The following is a 23,684-nucleotide window of genomic DNA, read 5'->3' as shown; positions in this document are numbered from 1 at the left end:
TGCAAGGGAAGAAGTTAGACTTGATTTTGTCATTTTAAAAAAAATAGATCGCAACAGATTCCTAGTTGATCAAATTAAGGCATTAAAGGCTAGGCAAAAAGATGACAGTATTGGTTTTAAGAAATTCAGACATTGTTGATGGGCTCCTTGATCTTCAAACCAGACTCTTAAATATAGGTATTTTGAGTTTGTTTTCTACTAGTTGCTTGCCTAAAATACAAACGTTTATTTTTTGTACTTTCCTACCAAAACAAAAATTTCAATCTTGTCATGGTTTACAGTCATTGTGTTTGCATCACAAAATGAGGTGCAACACATTTATTAGTTTCTGGGGTCCCACACCAGTTTGGTTTAGTAACACTACATCATAGGCATACTGATTGAAAGAGTTGCCAGCATCAAGTTGAGTACTCAAATCAGCGACATAAGAGTTGAAATGTAGCAAAGTACGCAGCCTTGTTTAAGAGATATATATATATATATATATATATATATATATATATATATATATATATATATATATAGGTGTTGGCAGTAGTAGTGTGATTTCTGCCCAATTTAGCATTGAATCACGCATCTGTATATAGTAACAAATATGAAGTCTCTCTTCAACATTAATTCTACCTTTGTTTCTGGTTCTTGGGGGTTTTGCCATCCAAGGGTTTGAATTTTAACCTCATCGTTCTTATTTAGACCAGTTAATGATACTAGGCCCTCTCTATGATGATCAACCTTTAAGAATCCTCTATTTGGAAACTTCTCACCTAGATAATTGTTGGAATTGAAATGTCCCCAACTTTGTGAAGGATGTGCACCCTCCTCTGAATCCCCAAGATGCATGGATATCTGGATCGCTAGTAATGATTTTTGGTCGTGGACAAACACAAATCATGTGTGTGCATCTGGACTTGTCTCATTGTAATGTGGTCTTGTTGGATGGGAATGGTGCACCAATCACTATCCTCGTGATTGTAGAGGGTTATTGCCCTTACCAGGAAATAAGTGACACAAGCACATTGGTGGCAGCATACCAGTTTTGTGTTTCACAGTGATCAGTGGTGTGCGCAGGTGCTTTTTTACCTGTTTCACAGGAGTGGTGCCTACTGGCCCACTCATGTAAAGTCTGTGGCTGTATATTTAACTCACCCTTGGCCTGCATGTATTGTGTGTAGCGATGGACAGTGCATAATACTTGCGTGTGCGTAATGGGATTGTATGTGCCTGTGTATGGTACATGAAAAATACAAAAGTGCCTGGTCTCGAGTTTGGTGCTGTTTTTTATTTAGCAGCAGCTTGGAGCTTCCAATCACCAAGATAGCTCCTGTGTCGTTTCAATTATTTTCATTTGTCATTTGAACATTCCCTTGTAATTCAAATGAGAGGTTTAAACATTACCTGACGAAATTATAAACATTTTTTGTGCAAAATTAAACACATTTTGTTTGCAAAATTATAAACATTTTTTACAAAACCAACATGAATTTGATGAAGATTCAAATGCAATTACAATTTCAACAATGCAATATTATGCTCTCATTGCATAACGGTACACCAGAAACAATTATGTATCAGTCCTGTCTCTTATTTCTTTATGTGTTTGGGACTGAATTTCACCATAGGTATTATTTTAAAAGGTCAATTTTTCATTTTACACCGTTGGTGAGAAAGGACAAATCACTTTTTGGAAATGCCGACACGTTTCCAAACCCGGTCCAATCGTTCGGGTTTTTCCTCCGGGCAACCTGGGTACCTAATGAGTTAAAGATAAACAACTTTTTAGTACCTTCTCCTATTTTCTTTGAGCGTACCTTAATGTTCCAGCGCTGCGTTGTCGTGCTTATTCTCAATGAGCGAGTTTTGGTGCCTGTGTAAATAAGAAGAGACATTGGGTTGTCTCTGATATATTTATGTGTGGGCATTTCTACATCTTTCAATTTGAACACTTACTTGGGACATGGCTCAAAAACGCAGCCCTGTTCTGCTTAATCAGACGGTTTGTGTAGGATTCCTCTTCTGCTGGGAAAAATAAACTAGTTTTATTTTCTTATCAAGCTTTGTTTAGGTGAACCGACGTGTTTGCTCTATATCGAGCGGGTGCTTACGTTTATATGCCAGAGATCCATCGCCCCTCTGTGTTGTGGTGCGTCTCCATTAATGAGTTTGTAGCCGCGGTCGCTGTGTCCGGCTGCAACGAATTAGAAACTATGTTTCAGTACGCCCATTGAGTATAGCCGCGAGTACAACGTTCGGCTAATAATTGCGGCTCACCTTATTGCTTGGACATGATTCCAAAACGCTCGCTCCTGCTGTTTAGCGTGTGAGTCTAGCATGCTTCAAGTATTTACGGAAGTCGTCGTAGGTGTCACCTGACTACACTCCCTTCTTGGAATTCTGGGAATTGTAGTGTCTTTTAGAACGGGCTGCTGTGTGTTCAAAATTTTTGGGGTAAATCAACTGGTGGTTATTTTCTCCAATTCCTACGGGTAAGAATTGGCAGGATGGATTTTTAGAAGAGTGCCGGTGGTGTACAAAGAGGAGTCAATGTATATTTATTTGAAGTTCTGTAAGTTCATTCATTCAATCAATCACGCAATTGAACTTTAAGATCAGGTAAGCTTCTCTGCGAAACAGTAATGTGTCAACATCTCCTCCACGTGTGGGGGTTTTAATTGCGGACAAAACAGTCCACTTGAATTCTTTTTCGGTATGCCCACATTGTTGAAAATGCTGAACCATTGGAGCTGTTAGTATGTTTTGTTTTATTCTCGATCGATGCTGTGCTATTCTTTGGTTGATTTGTTGGGTCGTTTTCCCAATGTACAGTTTTGGGCAGGGGCAAGTGATTGCATAAACCAGATTGCGGCTTTTGCAATTGGTGAATTCCTTATGTGTCCATTTAATGGTATTGTGCAAGAATTCAGTACCTTCTATTGTGTTAGCACAAGAGATACAGGTGCCACATTTATGATGGCCTTCAATGAGTTTTAGCCTCCATAAGGCACGTAAATCAGATTTGGCTTGACTGACCCCTAAATCTGCCTGTACCAGCTGCTGTCCTATGCTCCTGTTCTTTTTGAGAGCAAAGAGTGGTTTATCAAAGGACATGTCTAGCCCAGCTACCAGGTGCCAATTTTTCATAATTATTGCTTTGAACTTGTTAGTGTATGGCCCATAGGTTGTCAAACATACTAGCTTTTCTAAAGGTACTTTTTGCTTTTTTGTCAACAATTCTTCTCTGGGCGTGTACCATGCTCTTTTGACGGACTGTTTTAACATTTTGCCCGGATAGCCTCTCTCTTGTAACTGGTTGCTTAGAATTTCTGCATGCGCTACAAAGTCCTCTTTTCTGGAGCAATTCCTCCTTATCCTAAGCATTTGACTATAGGGGAGGTTGGCTTTTAAGTTTTGAGGATGGTAACTGCTGTAGTGGAGAATTGTGTTTTTGTCTGTTGCTTTGCGGTGTAATGTTGTGATGAGTTTTTGGTCCTGTGGAGAAACCTCTACATCTAAGAATGTGAGGCGGGTTTTACTACAAGAAAAGGTGAATTTCATGTCAGGGTGTCTCGTGTTCAGCCATTCGTGGAATTGGGTCAAGGTATCTGTCGAGCCATTCCATTGACACCAAATATCGTCAATGTAACAATACCATGTTACAATCTGATTGCGATAAGGGTTATACACAAAGCGCTCCTCATACAGGGCCATGAAGAGGACCGCCATCTCCAGGGCATAAGGACACCCCATGGCGGTCCCCTTCACCTGCATGTAGAACGTGTCCATGAACCGAAAATAGTTCTTCTTCAATGCGATCCTGGCAAGATCTATGATAAATCCTTTGGGGCACTCTTTGTGGCTTGGGACGAGTTTCAAGAAAATACTCCAGGGCTTCTAAGCCCTCCTCCTGAGGGATTTGTGTATATAACGAAATGACGTCAAACTACACCATTAGATGCTGACTCATCAAAAATGGACCCTTCAATCTTTTCGATGAAGTCCATGGTGTCCCTCAAGTATGATTTAACTTGACCCATGAATGGTTTTAGGAACACGTCGACATACTTTGCCAGTGGTTCTAGTATCGAATCACAACCGGAGACTATTGGCCTCCCGGGTGGTTCGTGGAGAATTTTATGTAATTTAGGTAGAAAATAAATTACTGGAATTCGTGGCTTCTTTTTCAGAAGATACTCAAATTCTTTGGGGCCTAGAATGCCTGTATCAAATCCCTCTGTTAATTTTGTTTGTATTTCACTTTGAATTTGAATTGTTGGATCCTCACTCAATGCTCTATACCACTCGGTTTGGTCAATGTGTTTGTGTGCTTCTGTAACATATTTATCTTTCGCCCACACCACTAGTGCTCCCCCCTTATCAGCGGTTTGACCACTATTGTGTCATCATTTCTCAGGTCCATGATGGTACATAGCATAGAGGCATGTGGGTTTTATTTTGGAAACACAGGGCCCGGAGAAGCTACGAGAGGAGGACTGCAATACTAAGACAGGAGATGTGTTTTGCCAACATTCCTGAGGGCTGGGGAGGAAGCACACACTGACAGAAATTGAGCCGACCATGCTCCAGGCACATCAAAAGTCTCTTTGATTCAAGAAAAGTTACCAGTTAGTAAGGCCTGGACTCATTGTCAGGGAGATGGTGGGTCTGATAAGGTTGCCACTGTGGACCAGAGAATCCTAATAGAGAGGAAGGATTACGTCTTTGAACCTTTACAAGGCATATTTCAGTACAGGCGGGCAGCAAAGTGTGATCCCAAGTTACTCCCTTGGTCTGTGTTGTGGGTCAGTCAGTACTGGAGCAGCCCCTGCTTTGGCAGACTGTCCCTTTGACTAAGTGCAGTGCAAAGGAAAGAACATTTCACAATGTGGACACCCACAACCCGACTTTCAAAAGATAAGACATTAAATCACATTTGTATCTGGAGTTGGACTATAAAGGTGTGAGCATGAGACCCACAAGTTGTTCAACAGCACTATTCATCAGGAGAAAGAAGATCCCAAGACTCCTAGGCGCTAGAACCAAAACTAGGGACCAATGTCTGCTACTCTCCCTGCTGGGTGAGGGGCTATCACAAAGCAAATCAAGATCACTTTCCCTAAGCCTGGAGCATCAGCTTTTTGCCTGCCGGCCAAAACCAGTAAACCCGGTCAGTAGGAGGAGGAGGAGGAAAGCAGCTATAGGGAGCAAAGCCTAGCAGGGATCCCAGCAATGGATTTTAGTGAGCAAAGTGTGAGCGGCTGGGCCTGCTGTAGGAGTGCAGTCTGCCTGCCCAGTCTTGGTAAAGTCGACAACCCCCCCCATGTCATCAGGAAGGGGGCTACTGTGAAGTACGGGCCGTCACCTGTGTGTTCGCCAAAGTCGGCATCCCACATGTGACCAGTAGGGGGGCCCACAATGAAGCTCGGGCCATTGTCTGTGTGTGTGCCAAAAGTTAGAGACCCCCATATGACCAGGTCGCGGGCCCTCAGGGTCGGGAGAGATGAGTTAACAAAGGACCACCTCCCATGATTGCCAGCTGCCCTCTGGTCAAGTAAGACTGTTCCAGGCTGTTAAGGTGAGACATAGACTTTGTTGCGTGGGGACTAGCGCCACATTTATGATTTAGGAATCACCTCTAGTATAGAATCGGGAATAACCAACCCCACTATTCCGAACTCAGGGACTTGGGGATTTCGCCTGGGAGAGTAGGGGCAACGCAAGGGACATCAGCAGTGGGGCTGGCGCTGGGGAAGGTAGAGGTTGCTCAAAATGCACCAGTCTGGATCCAAGGGGCCCAAATGGCGCTGGGAACGAACCAGCTGATGGAAGACCAGTAGGGGTGCTCCAGAGGGACAGGCAGCCCAAATATGAGGTGCACAGCCTATTAAAACTCAGAGTTGGGTGGGGTCGCTTCTGCTTCCAGAAACTCAGAAAGGCCTGGAGACGGAACAGGCTCAACTGCAGAGCCAAGCCTTGAATGCCGATGCTCTCTCATCATGTCGGATGACATCAAGGGAAGGGGTGAAGTCGAAGACCTCTTAAGAGTTCTTGTTTTTTTATGTTTGTGGGACTTACCTGAACACCCGACGACTCTGAGTGCTACGACAAGCGTTTGGAGTAGTCCTGAAACCGATCCAGAGACATTCTTCTTGACCGGGATTGAGACCTTTGCGGCGCCACATGTCGAGTGGCAAGGAGCTTAAGAGAGCACTCCTTGAAGGCCTTAGGAGGCATGGCGCGACAGTCAAAGCAGGGCTCGGCGTCATGGTTGCGCTCAAGGCACCAGAGGCAGACGAGGTGTAGGACATACCTGCAGCACCAAGAGACAATGTCTCAAAAAATGTTTGACAGAAGGTCAAAGAAAGGTCCATGAAATTACTGGAGACTCAGGATCTGCACTGGCAGCGAAAGAAAAGAACTGAAGTCAGCGTGCTAGGGTGGCGCCTATATAGGCTTTCTAAATGTCACTTTCGGTGTGGACAATGCTGATGATATCACACGGAGACGAACACCACCACCTACCAGCGCGCAGGGGTACTACTCACGAAACAATTTCCTGATTCTGGGGATAATTGTTAGGTAAGGAATCTGTAGCTAGAAGTATCCATCAGATTCTTCAATTCTCAATGCGACTAGCGAAGAGGATGTTCAAGCATGGTTGTTAAGTCAGATTGTGTACAGACTAGACATGCACATTCTGCATCCTGAGCAGGATACAATGATGGGCCTCCTGTTGGTTGGGCTCCTCTCACTGTATATACTAGCTTAGGCACTGCACCAGTGATCACCTTCCACCAGTTGCCAGGCTCACCTCAAACTCTATTCTGATGTCCAATGCCATCCCCGAGCTGGCTCTTCCAAGTCTTTACAATGGGTAACCACTAGTTAAAAAAATTGCAATTGAAGAGAATTTGGTCCAAAATAAGAGTGACTTTGGCAGTGATGGAAGCTCATCCATCTCTGAATGTCTCAGTATATAAGGGAAGTAAGAATGGCCGAAAAAGTCAAGAAGCTGATCAAGTTAGCATGGCCTATAAGGGCAAGGGAGTGTGCCCCCTGCACCTTCAGCTTCTTCTTGAAGAGGGAAATATTTTAATTTGAGGGTACAAGAGAGCATGCCTACTATGAAGTTCATGAAAGTCTGTAACCTGAGCCAGGGTGTAGAAGGGCTCCTTGCAGAACACTACGAAGCTGCGATAATATGAATTAAAGAAGTATGGGGGCAGAGTTGATTCACATGGTACCCCATATACCACTATTGTGAGCTTTAAACATAACAGCATTGTGACCTCCATTTTGAGACAATTAGGGAAGAATTCCATTCAGGAAAGAATTGGCATATACATTTTAATGTCTCAGGGTTTGTCCAAAATTATTTGAAATTATTGAATGCTATTTATAGGGTTATATGGAACAGATGATTGACACCACCTTTGACAATCAGGTCATTGAAGGCTGCTATTTGAAGTGACTGGGTGCCCATAATAGGTCAGAATCTTGCCAGCCAGGAATGAAACAAGTAATTTGTTTCAAGCAAAGTTTTTAGTTGGTCAAACATTCCAAACCTTTTGATAGGAACCGCAATGTCAACATTGGTGGAGGACGCCCTAGACCACAAGGGCCTAGGTTTGTTTATTCGAACGGAGGGATAGCAGGTAAGAAGCATTTCCTCATTTTAGGATACTATTCCTCTGTAATCTTCATCTTTGAAAGGTACACTCAGAAGAACTCTGTGTTAGCTGAAGAAACTAGACCATTGCACTGGAAGATCTGGAGATTTTGCTAACGAGCATTTATTTTGCAATATTTTATTAAATATGCTTTCCCATCAGAATATTGAGAAGGAAGTGTATGGTTCTGTGGAGAACCAGAAAAAGCAGATATGTTCACAATTCACTATTAACTTTGCTCATATACTCGGTGTCCAGAGGTAGGAAAAAATCCAATAACACAAAAATTGTACCCACTATGATGTATATATTTTTAAAACATAATTTTCTTTATAGATACGGTGTATGTACGTTTCATATATTACCTGATTTTTGCAATTGTTAGGTTGTAGATCTGAATGTACTGTATTATTTCATCTAGGAGACGATCAGTCATGGAATCAAAATCAGCAAATGTATCATTCTGCAGAAAGCAAATAAAGGATAGTCATAATCGGTATTTTAACATATTATGGATGGGTCTATTAAAAATAGCCTCAGTTTTCTATTTTGAGGTAATTAAGTGCACTGAAACACAATTTTGTCTAATATGCTTACATTTTTTTTAAATATGCCTTAGTCTTCATACTGATGCTGATCTACTCAATTCCTGAGTTAAATGTGCTGTTATAAATAGCAATTACAACATCTGAATCTGGATAATCGAAGTATTGTTTAGAGTAGAAATGTATGCACAATACAATACACTACACTGATACTCCTGCATTCCCAGAAACATTTTCTATCAATTATATATGAACAAGTCTTTATAAACAGTGCTTGAAGAAAAAGCTACTTACCTTTGAAACAACATTTCTGGTGGATACATAATTTTATAATCTTCCTGCATGTTCCTCACTTTAAGAATATCTAAGATCAGGGAGGAGCTACGCGGGCATCCAAGATGGTCGCGTGAGCAGAGAGCTCCCGAGACCCGCGCCGCCCTTATTGTTCTATCCTTCTGATATCCTGGTTACTTTGATGGGCTTTTGAAGTACTACTCGTACTGATGCTGCTGCACTTTTCTGGGCCGAGATCGGACTTCGGGAACCATCTCTACATCGTCCTAAGTTTTCTGGCATAGCCCCGGACGGGACCGGGGACTCTGCTGCTCTGGATGGCCGAGCAGCAATTCAACAACAACGGTCGCCTGGCATCTGCTCAACCGGTGGTGTTGTCACTTTCACTTTCGGTTTCCATTCCATCACCGAACTGACTACCTAGGATCTAATCTGCATTCCTGGCTCCGGTAGTCTAACCAGCTGTACGTCCTGACCACAGCCCTGGGCCGGAGATCTGTGATTTCTCGCAAAAGTGCGGCTTTGGAGTCCAGAGGGTCGCTGCCATTTTATCGTGACCGGGAAGACCCAACGGGGCGCTGATTCCAACATGGAGACGAAATCCGAGCTGGAGAAGCGCAGGAAAGTCACCAATCGTGGGGGATCAGTTCAGTCTAACGTGATAGATCGTTATACTCAGCCAAGAGGCTCCCCCAGCGCTGCTAGCTGCAGTATTGAGGACCCGAGGACGGACCTGATGGCTAAATCGGAGGTGTCCCTTCAAGACCTCATGGCCGCCATTACAGGACTCAAGGCAGATATGGGTTAACAATATGAGGCCATCGTGTCCAAGATAGACACGGTGGCGGTCGATGTTACCCTTATTCGAGCCGACTTGGCTAAAACTAATGAGAGGGTCCAAGCATTGGACCTTAAAGCTACCAGTCTGGTTACTGACATGGCGGAAGCACAATCGGAGATCGGGAATCTGCGGTCATCGCATGATCTGCTGGCCAGACGTATGGAGGAGTACGATAACAGGGCCCGACGGAACAACATCCGCCTGGTTGGGGTACCGGAGGACAGTGGTGCTGCTTCGATCGATTTACTGGTCGAGGAATTAATTGTCGCCAAACTTGCTCCCGCAGGCCTTAGTAAATTCTTTGCGGTTGAGCGTGCGTACCGCTTCCCAGGTGGACAGGTCAAGCCGGGGGCTCCCCCGAGGCCTATTATTGCTAGGCTATTCCACTTTCGGGACAGGGACGCCATTCTTCAGGCCTCTCGCAGACACGGCCCGCTGAAATTTGAGAACAGCTCCATTTCTATCTACCCTGATTTTACTCCTCAAGTGCAGCGGCAACGATCGGGATTCCTGGGAGTGAAAAGTCGCCTGAGAGACTTGGGACTTAAATATGCGATGCTGTTCCCCGCTCACCTACGTATCGAGTACAGAGAACGTGCTTTCTTTTTTGATCAACCGGACAGTGTTAGTGACTGGCTGGACTCATTGCCAAAGGATGACGCCGAGAGCGGGGGCCCCGGAGGCGCGGACGGAGGTGCATCAGCACAGGAATTACATTGGGTCCTGAGGTCCGACTCTAGGTCGTAACTATTCGCAGAGTATTTTTATTTGTCTCCACTTTTAGGCCCAGGGGTGGGGCGGGTTGGGGTAGTCTCTCCCTTCCTCCTCAGGGGTTCTTTGTGTAGATTTTCGGAAGGGGGGCCAGGCACACTGCAGTTTGGGGTGGCTTATGAGTCAGCAGGGGAGCAGGGTGGGGGGTGTTGTAACGGGTTCTTGGTTGGGGGGTGGGGGGAGGGGTCTTGGTTGCTTTTTGTGTTCTAGGTTTTTTTTCTCACATGGTACTTTATCGCTTGCATGTATCCTTGCTCTGAGGTTCTGGGAGGGGGTGGTCTGGGAGTCTTACTGGAATGGGGGGGGGGGTGACATGAAAGTGCTGTCTCAATGGTCTGGGAGATAGGATTAAACGCGGTATTGTGTTTCAATTTATCAGACGCCATTCCCCTGATGTTGTTTTACTCCAGGAGACCCACTTGATTGGAAATGCTTGTAAAGCTCTTGACCGCCGAAGTTACCGACTTGTGGCTCACGCTGGCTTTACATCCGGTTCCTGGGGGGTTGGTATAATGGTGAAATCCTCTTCGGCTCTTGAAATAGATGACGTCACCCTCGATGATCGGGTTCGATATGCTGCTGTTTCGGGGAGATGGGAGGGGAGGCTGATTGTAATTGTTGCTGTTTATATTCCCCCGGGAATGCAGGCTACCACTTATGCTGACCTTGGTAGGACTCTTCTAGGGCTTCCGGATGGTCTCCTGATTATGGGCGGGGACTTCAATTCGGTAATATCGGGCGAGTGTGACCGGCTGCCCACTAGAGTTCTGCCGTTGTCCCAGATGTGGCTGACTGAACTGATTGAGACCTTCGGGTTGGTGGATGTTTGGCGGATGTTGCACCCCACACAAACTCAGTACACATTTCACTCTGGTGCTCATGGCAGCCTCTCGAGGATTGATTACTTTTTGATGCTAACTGCTAACTCCTCCTTGGTGCGTGGGGTCCGGCATCTCCCTAGGGGTATTTCTGACCATTCCCCTATGTTACTCGAGGTTTCGGTGGGAGGCTTTTCTGGAAGTAGGGTCCCTCCTATCCATCCCTGGCACGTTAGGAATACCCAGCTTCGCTCGAACTTGGTTAAGGCGATCGATTGTTATTTTGATGAGAATGTGGGATCGGTCGCTTCCCCTACGACTCTGTGGGAGGCTTTCAAAACCGTTAAACGGGGTTCCGCGCTGTCCCTTATTGCGGCTGATAGGAAGGCAAGGAGGGAAGCTGTGTCAGCTCTTGAGACGGAAATAACTACGCTAGAAAGTGAGTTGGGTGGAGACGATACATCTGCACTTTTACACTCCTTAGAGCTGAAACAGGCAGATTATAGAGCCTTGGTAACTGACGCTGCTAAGGTGATGCATATGAATCAGCTAGGCCGTCTTTACGATGTGGGTGATAAGGCTAGTAAGCTCCTGGCGTGGTTGGACAAGGCTGAGAGACTGAACCGTGTGGTGCCCGTAATAACCCGTGAGACTGGTGAGTGTGTGACTGATCCGGGGGAGATCGTTGAATGTTTTGTGGACCATTTCCGAACGGTATACAGATCTGTGAGTGACCGGGATGAGGCTGACTCCTGTTTGCTTTTGTGCGACATTGCACTGCCTTGCGTGTCGGAGGAGGATAGATTAACTCTGGAGGCACCTATCACGGTGGACGAGATCGCCATTGCCATTAGGTCCTTGCGATCAGGCAAAGCAATGGGGCCCAACGGTTTGCCTATCGAGCTCTACAAACTGCGACCGGACAAAATGGCTGCCCATTTGCGCACTATGTTTGTTGATGCGTTCGAGGCGGGCCTGCTTCCTTCCGAACAGCGTTTGGCTACCATATTGGTCATCTACAAGGATGGCAAGCCTCGTGACCGATGCACCTCTTATCGCCCCATTTCGTTGCTCAACGCCGAGCCTAAGATTCTGGCCAAAGTCCTGGCTAATCGTCTATTGTCAGTGATCTGCGACTTGATCCATCCGGATCAGTCCGGTTTTATTCCGCATCGAAATACAGCTCTCAATCTTCGTAGACTTCGCAGCGTTCTCGCGAGAGCTGAGACTCTCACTGAACCTGCAGTTGTGGCCTCCCTGGACGCCACGATGGCCTTTGACACCATTGAGTGGCCATATTTGTGGGCGGCTCTTTCCAAGTTTGGTTTTGGTCCTAGCTTTATTGCATGGGTGCGGCTCCTATATGAACAACCGTTAGCCCAAGTTGAAGTAAACAGCAGAGTTTCTCAATCATTTCCATTGGGACGTGGCACCCGTCAGGGGTGCCCGCTCTCTCCACTTCTCTTCGCATTGGCATTGGAACCCCTTGCAGCGTGGCTTCGCTGGGAGCCCTCGATTAAGGGGATCCAGTGGACACCGGATCTGGAGGATCGCGTCTCGCTATATGCTGACGATATTCTTCTTTATTTCACCTCACCTCAGAAGTCTCTCAACGTGCTCTTCGATGTTCTCACCTCCTTCGGGAAGAATTCCGGGCTTGTTATTAACTGGACCAAATCGTGTGTCTATGTTATAGCGGGGGTGCTGCCTCCGCAGCCTCGTAGATTCCCGATTCAAGTGGCAGAGGATGGCTTTAAATATTTGGGAATTTTCATTTCTATGGACTCCTCAGTGCGCTATGACTGTAATCTCTATGCTCCTCTTCGTCGCCTCAAGCAGGATGTACGAAGGTGGCGTGATTTGCCCTTATCTCCACTGGGACGAGCGGCACTTTTTAAAATGATGTCCCTCCCCAGGTTTTTATATGCCTTACAGAATCTTTTCGATCCTGTCCCTTCCTGTTATTTTCGTGAGGTTGAAGGCCTTCAGAGGCAGTTAATTTGGGACGGACGAGCCCGTATCTCCCTATCAAAACTCACGCTCCCATGGTACGATGGCTGTATTGCTCTGCCTGACATCAGACGTTATTATTGGGCCTCGCAATTAAGTGCGATTAACCACGTGACGTATTCTCCAGGGCCCGCTCCCGCTTTCGCTATGGACAAACTCCTGTTGCCGGGCGGCAACTTCAATAGTCTTATATTCGAAGGCACCACTCCGGCTCCTGACTGGACCTACGAAATGCGCTGTGCGTGCCTGGAAGGATGCGAATGTGGCTACTGGTTGGAGCGATAGATTGACGCGCATGACCCCATTGTATGATTCTGAACGGCTGGGTAGCCTGTGGCGGACGAAAGGGTTTGACAGATGGGATATGATTGGTATTAGCAAGGTGGAGGATCTTTGGGCCAGAGGCACAGTAAAATCCTTTGAGGCCCTGAAGGTAGAGTATCGACTGGATGACAAGGAGTATTTTCGTTACCTTCAGGTGCGGCACGCCCTGCTCTCTGCCTTTCCCCCTGGGACGGAAATCCCCCAGTCGTCCCCACTGGAAGACCGTATTCTAGACGGCCATGTCCCGGACAGTACGATTTCTTTAATTTACAAAAAGCTCATCAACACCAGGGCTGACCTTCTGGTGAAACTTCGGGCCTCCTGGGTAGCGGATGGCCTCGAATTGGATGACGAAGACTGGCAAATGGCGATTTCCTCCCCCAGGGAGGTGGCTATTCCGGCTCGGCTTCGCTTTGTGCAATTGAAGATCCTCCACCGAGTCTACATGACTGGTATGCGTCTGGTACGGATGGGGCTCTCAACTGATGGATTGTGTAGGCGTGGCTGTGGTATGAACGGCACCTTTCTTCATATCCTGTGGGAATGTCCGGTTATTTCCGCTTTTTGGTCTAGGGTGCGTGATGGGGCGAGTCACTGGGGTCCCCCTTCTCCCTGAGGCGAGGCGCTGCCTGCTTAATGTGTGGGAGCCTACGGATTGTACGGCAGCTCAGACCTTCTGGATTACCCTGGGCAACATGATTGCCAAGAGGGACATAGCGCAACTCTGGGGCTCCCACAGACCACCTGGAATAAGTGCCTGGAAAGATAACATGGATTGGTGCATGTTTCGGGAAAAGACAGTTTATGAGGCTCGAGGTCGTCCTAAGAAATGGGGTAGAATCTGGGCACAATGGAACGAATACCGTGGAGACATCTGCACCCCACCACTTGATTACACTGAGACCATTCCCTCATCCCCGTAATTGACGTTCCCTTAGATTAGCATCCATTCCTTTTTAACATTCCCTTTCACTGTCTCCCTGCCCCTTGAAGAACTGGTCTCATTCTTATATATTGATTTCCCCCTTTTCCTCCCCTCCTACGAACTAGACATTGTTTTTTACCATGTGAGTGTTTCTGTGGTTTGTTTGACTTTCGACAAAATTACAAAATTGAACCTTTGATATCCTTTATATGATGTTTTATGCCACTACACCATAATGACTCGACTTATGGCCTTTTCCGCAGCGCAATGTGGTTGATAATTCGCTTTATTGTCATAGCGGCCGGCCCGATTGGGTTGTAGGCAGACGCTGTGTACTGTGCATTTGATAAATAAAGGTTTTCAAAAACAACAAAAAAAGAATATCTAAGATCGGTCCAGACAACTCTTCCCCATCAAAAGCTCTCCAGACTTTTTCATGAAGTTTCAGGAAAAGAGAACACTGGTAACAACATGGACCAACCTGTGCACTGCACCAGTTACTGTTTTTCTGCACCTCATTTGCTGCAATTTAGAGCTCTTGTGGTGCTTCACTGATAAAAATACCTCCGCTCTAGGTCAAATGTTTCCCCTGAAGGTTTTAGGGTTCAACCCCATTGTTAAATGCCACAACCGGATATCTCGATCAGATATACACATCTGCATGTGGTGTCTTGGCTCTGACCATGCATGACTCCACAGAATGTGATTCAGGTTCCCTGATGCATACGAAAGCCATCAGAGAGTAGTTGGGCAAGTTATTTTTGGCCATGTCTCTCAAGAACATGCCCAAGTACATCCCAACGCCTACAGGTAGGTCATATGGTAGGAAACTATGCCCCAAGAGGTTTTCCCACTGAAAACCACAAAATGTCCAATAGGAAAGAGAAATCCTCTTCTTACCGAAGGAAACAATCACATAACCAGGACCATTTAGAGACACAGAGCCATTTCCTGACGCCGGTGAGGAATCTTAAGGAAGATTTAACCAACAGAACCGAAAATATCAATAGCTTTTTTTTTCTCACCGCATGCGCCTACTTTAGCCCTATGAAGAAGTCAATGGCCTGAATAATGTATAAGAGAGAATAATGGCTCAGGGCCCAACTTAGAGGAGGGTAGTAACTGTAGATGGCTATAAAAACTACAGCCATGCTATTTGGCATCCCATACTGTTCCCTTCCCTATTGGTGACAAAGTTTAAATGTATTTTGTTCACCAGTGGGATGGAGGCGTTTCCTCAACAAACCAGAAGCTGGATATTTCAAACTCTTTTCTCAGTGTGCCCCTTAGTGTACTATAATCAATCCTTCAAATCACCTTGAGTTTTCTATCCAAGGTATCCTTGGCTCACCTATTCGTATTTTGCTTAAGCCTAAGATTTCAAGAGATGACATGGCATGCAAGAAGAAAATTGAAGGAAAAGAAATTCCCAAAATAAATGAATTTATTCAGCAGACTCTACTAAGCATGAAAATTCGGCGATGATAAATTGAGAATACAAAAGGTTTTCTATCTATCTTTCAATGTTGGTCAGTCCATTCACAACGTCCCAATTCTATTGTCAGAGATTTACATCGTCACATTTTATTGTCAACTACGTTTACTCTTACAATATTTATATTGTCATAATCTTTTTTTTGTAAAATCGTTTTTATTAGCGTTTCAAAGTATAATATAGTACATATGCATCAATTATTTCAGAAATATACATCATGCTAAATTTACAGCGTGGTGTTATTCATAGCCATTTCACAGTGTGTAACCCATTCATCATTTCATTGGGTAGTATCGCTGATGTGAGGAGGCTTCTGGGTATAGAGCGTGGGTCCATGAGAGGTGGTCTGTGGCCTGTACTGAAGATCGGGCATGAGCTCTCAATGCTAGCCCTGTAGGTGACGTGTTGGTATACTGAGAAAACGATCTGAACTCTCAAACTGGGGGATGAACAGAGGTACACTGTGTCTATAGTGACTTCGCATAGTAGGGGCCAGAGGGTTAATAAATCTTGACTGAGCTTCTCATTGCACGTCGCTGAGAAGGGGGTGGAGGGGCAAAGGCGTCAGACTGGAGGCAACGCATGGGCCGTATTCCCTGGTCCACTATCCCTGGCCCATTAGGTGTCTATTCTGTGGAGGAACTGCAGTGGATAACCTTGGTGTGTGCATGCGCTGTGGGGGAGCGGGCAATTTGAGACGACAGCTCTTCCGCCGCTTCCTGTTTAAAGGAGTGTTACTGGATAGCCCAGAAAATGGATATGGGGTGTTTACTGATACCCTTAAGCTCTTCAGAATGAAGCACCTCCTCTTCTGCGGAACCCCATTTGTTGACCGACCTCCGCCAGGCCGCTAGCGGAGGTCCCCCCGGTGCCCTCCAGTGCATTGCTATGCACCGTTTAGCTAAAAGCAGCGCCCAAGACACGAAACGTGTCTCTACATTCAGAGACTTGCAGCTCCTGTGTATGACGAGTGAGCCGGCCTCCCAGGTGAGTATGTCAGTAAGTCGCGTGACTGTGAGAAGTGCGGCGTAGACTCCGGTCCAGTAGGCGCAAAGCACTGGACAATCTCATAACATGTGGAGAAAAGATGCGGCAGGCATTGGGCTATAAGTATAGGGCATGTAAAGGGTGTGTCTGGGTAATACTATTGGAACTTCTCGGGCGTCAAATAGGCGCGATGTAGTATAGTTGTATGCTTTTAAATCGATAGTTCCGGGACACTTTTTTGGGGAACTATAATGCATGGCCCTATTCCCGGTCATGCAGTGTCCTTTGAAACTCAGCTTCCCTTTTCTCCCGAAGGGGCGAGGGGGTCATTGTTTTTTTTGAGCCCGCACCGCTTTGTATATCCAAGTGACAAGACGATGCCCCGAGCCCATCAGTATTAATGTGTGTATTGCCAGGTGTGTGGGGGGGTTGGTATCTATTTGGTGCCATATTACATTCTACAGCAGTCTTCCAGCAGTTGTTGATGTAAAAGAAATTACCACCTAGGAATCGCCATATCCGCCGCCAACTCCACGAATTTCTGCAATTGTCCATTCACATGTAGAGTCCCTACCTCCGTGTCCCAGTGTGTTGTCCAGTCGCGGAGCACCCGCTCAGTGTAATGTGCCCGGCCTCTTGGGAACCCCACCAGCGGCAGGACGGGGGAGTACATGGGTGCTTCATGGTCCAGTTGGTGTATGCATGTCAGACAGGCTCGTGCCACCGTCATCTAAAGGGGACGGTCACGTAGTGGCTCTGCCACAGAGAGCAGCATGCAAAGTACGGTTGGGGTGGGAGTGGGCCCAGTTGCTGGGACTGTTTCCCCAGTGCGCGGCACGCTGTCCATCTCGAAACCCACTGAAGCAGGGCTGCAAGGAAATAGGCCTCAAAGGAGGGAGTGCCCAGTCCCCCCTGAGTCATGGGCAGCTGGATCTTAGCAAGGGTGATTCTCCTACGGCCAGAGCTCCATATAAGAGTACCGAGGAGGGCTTCCAGCTTGCGGAAGAAGGAACGCGGAGGGATCACCGGAAGGTTAGCAAAATAGTAGAGCAATCGCGGAACAGGTATCATTTTGGCCACTGCGATTTTGCCAATGACTGCAAGGGGAAGATCCTTCCAAAAGTGTACGGAAGACCTGATACCAGCCATTACCCTGCGATAGTTCCCTTCATAAAGGTCTTGCGGTGTGTGATATAAGCTAACGCCCAGGTACCGCACTGCTTGGGGACTTCAGGAGACTTCGATGCCTCCTAGCCATAACGGACAGGGAGGAAGAGCGCTAACGAGAGGATATACCGATTTAGACCAGTTCACTTCGAGACCCGCCACTGCCTCAAATTCCTGTAGCACATTAAGAATGGGGGTGAGATCAGATGTACCATCTCGGAGATATATGAATACGTCATCTGCATATAACGATACTGCATGAGTGGTGTCTGCGATGGGAATACCCCAGTGCCCGCTCTCCTTGTGAAGACGGACTCCATCGCCATGACGAAGAGCAATGGAGAGAGGGGCAGCCCTGGTGTGTGCCCCAGAATATTAAGAATGACGGAGATATAAGGGGCCCGAGTCTCACCCTAGAGGTCGGTGTGGAGTGAATGAGCTTTGTGTAGGCGAAGTCCCACTCTAATCCAATGCAGAATTTGGAAGAGGTAGGGCAATTATAGAGTATCAAAGGACTTTTCCAGGTCCAGGACCCCCGCACGGGGAAAGTGGTCCCGGATATGGTCCTGAACGTGAAAGAGACGCGGATCAGTTTCGGGAGGGCTGTGGCGTATCTGTCTGCTAGTATCTTCCCATACATTTTGTAATCAGTCGGTAAGAGGGCGATGGGTCGATATGAGCCCATTTGCTGCAGGTCTTTGTCCAGTTTGAGGACGAAGACTTTAACCGATTCACACATGGATTGTGGCAGCTGCCCTTTGTCCAGTGCTACTTGAAACTGCGTTACCAATCATGGGACCAACTGAGTTGCAAACATGCGGTAACATTCCAGCGGGAGGTCATCCGGCCCAGGGGCTTTACAGGTAGCCAACATTAGAGCGCCTGTTTGACCTCAGCTGCGGATATAGGCTCATCCAGGTCGGTTCTGTCACTATGCGCTATGCGGGTCAAAGGGTATTTGGAAAGGAATCCGGCGAGTTGCTCCTCATCCACTGGGGCCGGGGCTGCGTATAATCTTGGGTAGTGCTGTCGGAATGCATCTAGGCTGGAGGCCTGTGAGTGTATTAGGGGGTCTCCCTCGGCGTGGACCACTGTGATCGGTGGGAGGGTCGTGTCTTGCTTTACCAACCATGCCAGCAAAGCGCCGGCTCTATCACCTTCCTTGTGTATCAGTGCTGCGTATGCCCTAAAATTATAGCGGTGGAGATCAGCTAGTGCCTCTGCATATGCGGTTTTGGCTTCCGCCACTTCGGCGGGTGTGGCTGTATTTTTGTCAGCCGCGCGTGAGTGTTGCCTACGCATGTTTTGTTTCCCGGATGCGGCGATGTAGGACGTGGCGTACCCCTGTGATGTGTTGGATGCAGGTTCCCCTAATGACTACATTAAACACGTTCCATTCCCCGGCTCGAGTGGAGGCTGTGTGCGTGTTCTCCCGAAAATAGTATGTGTTCTACTTGTGTCTGTCGGAAGATGAGGTCCTCCAGGCAGTCCATGGTCAAAAGCCAAGTGGGTACCGGGGGGGAGGTTGGGGGGAGGAGGAAGGGGGCGCGCCACACAAGAGTGATGGCGTGGGCGTTATGATCGGACAGGAACCTACCCAGATAATCGGCCTCTAGAATGGTAGGGAGGATGGGATGGAGCACAAGGAGCTGTCGAGCCTGACTTTAAGATCGTGTAGTATGGAGCTGTCGAGCCTGACTTTAAGATCGTGTAGTATGGAGTGAAACAAATCGAGCCATGCGGTGGGGTACTTAGAGCGCCAGTCATCCGTCAGTGACCAGTGGGCTGCCCATGCTGTAAAGCGTTTGGCTTGCACTATGATTGGGGAAGTTGGATGGGGGGTAAGACCTTTCCAGTTGTAATCCCCTCCCAGGATCCAAGGCGCTTGGGTGTATGAGCAGAGCGGTAGTGAAAGCGCGTGCCAGAATTTACTCTGGTCCTCGTTAGGCGCTTAAATGCTCCCCAAGACTACTGGCTGACCACCTAGGAGCCCCTGTAGCAGGGCGTAGCGCCCATGGGGGTCGATTGTTCTAGACTGCTCCTGGAATGGGACGCCTGGGCGGACCCAAATAAGAGTCCCCAGTGCGTAGGCTGAGTATGTGGTATCGCAGAGGACACTGCGGCAGCGCTTGTGTGATTTCGCCAGTTCCCCCGTGATCAGATGGGTCTCCTGTAAGAGTGCGATCTGCGCCTTCTGACGCTTTTTGTAGGCATATATATTGAGCTTTGCTTGCATGCAGTGTGCATACCTCGCACATTAAGTGTGAGGATAGTAATGGTGCCATTGGGAAATAGATGGGTTTGGGGGAAGGAAAGGGACCGAGGCGTCCAGCCCCGAGTCTTGGCCCACCAAACCCTCCCCAAGCGCTGACGCCAGCTAAGTATTGACGCGGCCCCTTGTGGGTATAGAGTTAGTGACACAGTGTAGGGTGATGTAACAACATGGGGGAATAACTGGGGTAGGGGAACAGCCCCGATACTGAGGACCTACCGCTGGAAGCGATAGGTCCAAACTGACTCTCATATAAGAAGAGAGCTTGAAAAAATTAGATGGGGGTGGCATTACATGTCTATGAGGTGGTTCTCTATAAGGGAATTTGTATGATCATTGAGCGCTAGCTGGCCTGTGAGTTATCCGTGCAGGTGCTATGTTGGCAGTGCATGTAAACTCCTACCATGAGGGGTACCATAGTTCTGCTGGCGAGGAGGCCTTGCCCCTATAGTCTGCTAGTGTCCAGGTCAGATCATGGTGTTGGCGGTCTGAGGGATGACCAGGGGTGGAGTAATCAAATCCACCCTGTAGTGCGTCTTCTCGCTGTCATCATTTCCATCTGATGAAAAAAAGGTGTGGAGCCCGGGTCCACATCCTCTGCGGGGGAAGAAGGCTGAAGCTCTGCTTGTAGGGCCTTCTTTGTCGTTCCTGTGTGATTTGTTCCAGGTCGGGTGATTCCAGAGAGTGGGCTAGTGCTGCAGTGTCCCTCTTGTTGGGTCGCCATTGCAAGCATCGTCTCTGGGAACGTGGCGCCCTTAATCTCCGAGCGTGTGTGGCCTCCCCGCTAGGATGCTGCGTGCAATGCTGATCCGCCCAATCATGGGCCTCCTCAGTGTCCGTGAAGATGATGGAGCCATCGTGGATAATTTTGAGCCGTGCCTGGAATATCAGGGAAAGATGATGTTTGCCGTTGTACAGCCCGGGAGCAATCTGGGAATAACATGATCTGCTTGTTCTCGACACGGATGGGGCCAGACTGGCGGGCTGCCCTAAGTACTGCGTCGCGGTCCCGAAAGTGTAGCAATTTTGCAAGCATTGCCCGGGGCGGGGCACCGGGCGGGGGCCTGCGTGCTGGGACCCAATGGGCTCTTTCAATGGAGGAAAATGCAGTGCGATTTGCTCGGAGTGAAGGAATTCGTCCAAGTGTCCATATACTATCCAACGTAATCCATCGTAACGCTCCCTGGTCGGCGTTCTGCAGAACGCCGACCAGGGAGCGCGTTCGTGGATAGACGAACACGAATCTAGATATAGATCGAGAGTGTGGTGATTCGATTACGTTGGATAACATGTGAGGACTCCTGTCCAGATTATACTTAGAGAGTGGGGGTCATTTGATTTTATATTTGGAAATACAAAGTGAATGAATATTTCAAAAGTGAATTTATCGATACATGTGGATTACGCCCTGATGAAGTCGATGTGTAAATAATTAACATGACGAAACACGTGTTGGCTGATTAATCCAATGACTTCTGTATATGGGAATTTGGAGAGCTTGAATCCAGAAAAGAGGAAAATAAAATATTATCCGTGATTTGAAGGACTTTCGTTGATGATTTAATTTGGATTACCAACCTGTGACTGCATCAGATTAATTCAGCGGAACTTTAATTTGGATATTGGATTTGTACATTTTGAGTGCTCAGGGAAACTAATTTGTTTGTAGACCTACTGGGTAGGTTGTGATGGGTGTTGGTGACCACACCTTTCCTTAGAAGCACCAACAAGATATTTTGGAAATTTGCACTATACCCTTATTTGCAGAGCGCCCCTTTTAACCTGGGTTACCAATCGTTTGTTGTCCATATACTCCACTGGGTTAGTGCCTTCGATACCGTCCGGAAGCCCCAGTACGCATATGTTGCAGCGCCTTGAGCCCCCTTCCAAATTATCAACGCGCTCCTCCATGGTGATCATGCAGCCCAGGAGAGTTTGTAGGGCCTTTTGGTAATGCCAAAAGTAAACAACGGAGGCTCGCTTCAACCGTTCCAGCATCGACTCGTCCACCCACAGCTCGGCCTCTCCACAGGTGCGATTCGATGGTAGAGGTGGTGACGATCGAGCGGAGAAGGGGAAAAGCGCAAGCGGCCAGGAGCTGGGCACACAAGTGACCCGCAAGCCGCATGCACCCAATCTAATTGGACCACTTCCGCTGAGTCACCGGGCAAACTCTCGGCGGTCACTGCTAAGGGTAACGGCGCTCCTTTCGCTTGCACCCAGTATTCTCCACCAAGTGGAATCCGCGGTGACCAGGACCGTTGTAGGCTCCCATCCAATACAGGCTGTACTGTGCCACACCAAGTTGGCAGAGTCCGCAAAGGTGAACAAGAGGGCGGCTGATGCCCCCCCTCCGATCCCTGCTGTTTTGGATAATATCCACACCAATTGCGTCTGTGAAGGGGAAGCTTCAAGTGCGCTGATCCAGGGCAGGTGCACGGGCCGCCGCGGGCGCCAAATTAAGGCCAGGCATGTGCCAGAGTCAATGCAGCAACTTGGCGCATGTAGGGGTGCATAAAGGAGGATACAAATAAAATATTTTCTAATTCTGTACAACCTAAGCAATATATTGGTGTACGCCAGACCTTCTTATCATTGCCAGGCTTGCGTGAGGTTTGTCATATTTTTACAAATTGTTTCTCAAAACATGGCAATCCCCTTATGACTCCCTTGTGCAGGAATATATCCCTACCAAGGCTTGACACACATTTTGTTCCTCTGGGTCCCTTGAGCATGGGGGTACAAGAAATGTCTGAATTTTCTATTAGTTCATGGTGTTCTCAGGTGATAAATGGGGTGTAAAGCCTACTGAAAAGTTTGAAAAAGAGTGAAAATGCAATGCCAGTTCAGTGTACCTGTTTTGGTCACAGATATAACATCCAGACGGTGTCAAAACCTTCATTCCTCTGGGTCTCCTGAGCAAAGGGTACTAGATATGTATGGGTCTTGTGCATGTGGCCATATGCAATAAACTGGGTGTACTGCATTTCAGAACTTAGGATAGCAAATACAAAGCTAGCTTAGGGTACCTGTATTTGGTCACATATATAACTCCTTTATTGTATGGAAACAAAACCACAACCACATATTTGTAACATCTACAGATCGTAAAGTATCTGCTGCTGGGTGCTCGACCTCCCTCATCCTAATTGTCTTGCAGGCAGATTGCAATGAACCTGAGGTCTGTCACATCTTAAGCATTGTTCCATTGCATGGTATTTCCTTCTAGTTTCCCCTGTGCAGGAATACATTCTATGTCATGACCGGAAGCGAGGATTATGCTTTCCCTTTTCTCTTTTATTTCACAGCAACTATATTCAACAATCATAAACTAAATTACCAATCAAACAACTCATTGGTAAATCGGAGCACAGATAGTCTCAGAAAGGACTTCCTCTTGTCAGGCTCCATTTTTCCACCAAACTGCAGATTTCTACAGTTTGTGTGAAGAACCAAACTTACGAATTCACATCTCTTCCCTTCCGCCTTTCGTCAGCCTCTTGGTGCTTCACCAAGGTTCTGCATCCGGCCATGAAGACCCAGCGAGCCCAGAGAATTCACCTAATAGACG

General features: G+C 47.3%; 1 protein-coding gene across 2 annotated transcripts in view; it reads right to left on the bottom strand.

Annotated features, from left to right (window-relative positions):
- FAM135A (family with sequence similarity 135 member A) overlaps window positions 1-23,684 on the bottom strand; it is a 1,101,526-nt gene that overhangs the window by 247,334 nt on the left and 830,508 nt on the right. For both annotated transcript variants that reach the window (XM_086926467.1, XM_086926468.1), the window contains one exon: window positions 8,030-8,127. In XM_086926467.1, coding sequence (XP_086782593.1) covers window positions 8,030-8,127 — 98 coding nt within the window. The remainder of the gene's footprint in view (window positions 1-8,029; window positions 8,128-23,684) is intronic.

Source organism: Lissotriton vulgaris, chromosome 6 (assembly GCF_964263255.1).
Source record: "Lissotriton vulgaris chromosome 6, aLisVul1.2, whole genome shotgun sequence".
In the NCBI taxonomy this organism is placed as follows: domain Eukaryota; kingdom Metazoa; phylum Chordata; class Amphibia; order Caudata; family Salamandridae; genus Lissotriton; species Lissotriton vulgaris.
The sequence above is the reverse complement of the archived record's forward strand: the minus strand, read 5'-3'. Positions and strand labels throughout refer to the sequence as shown.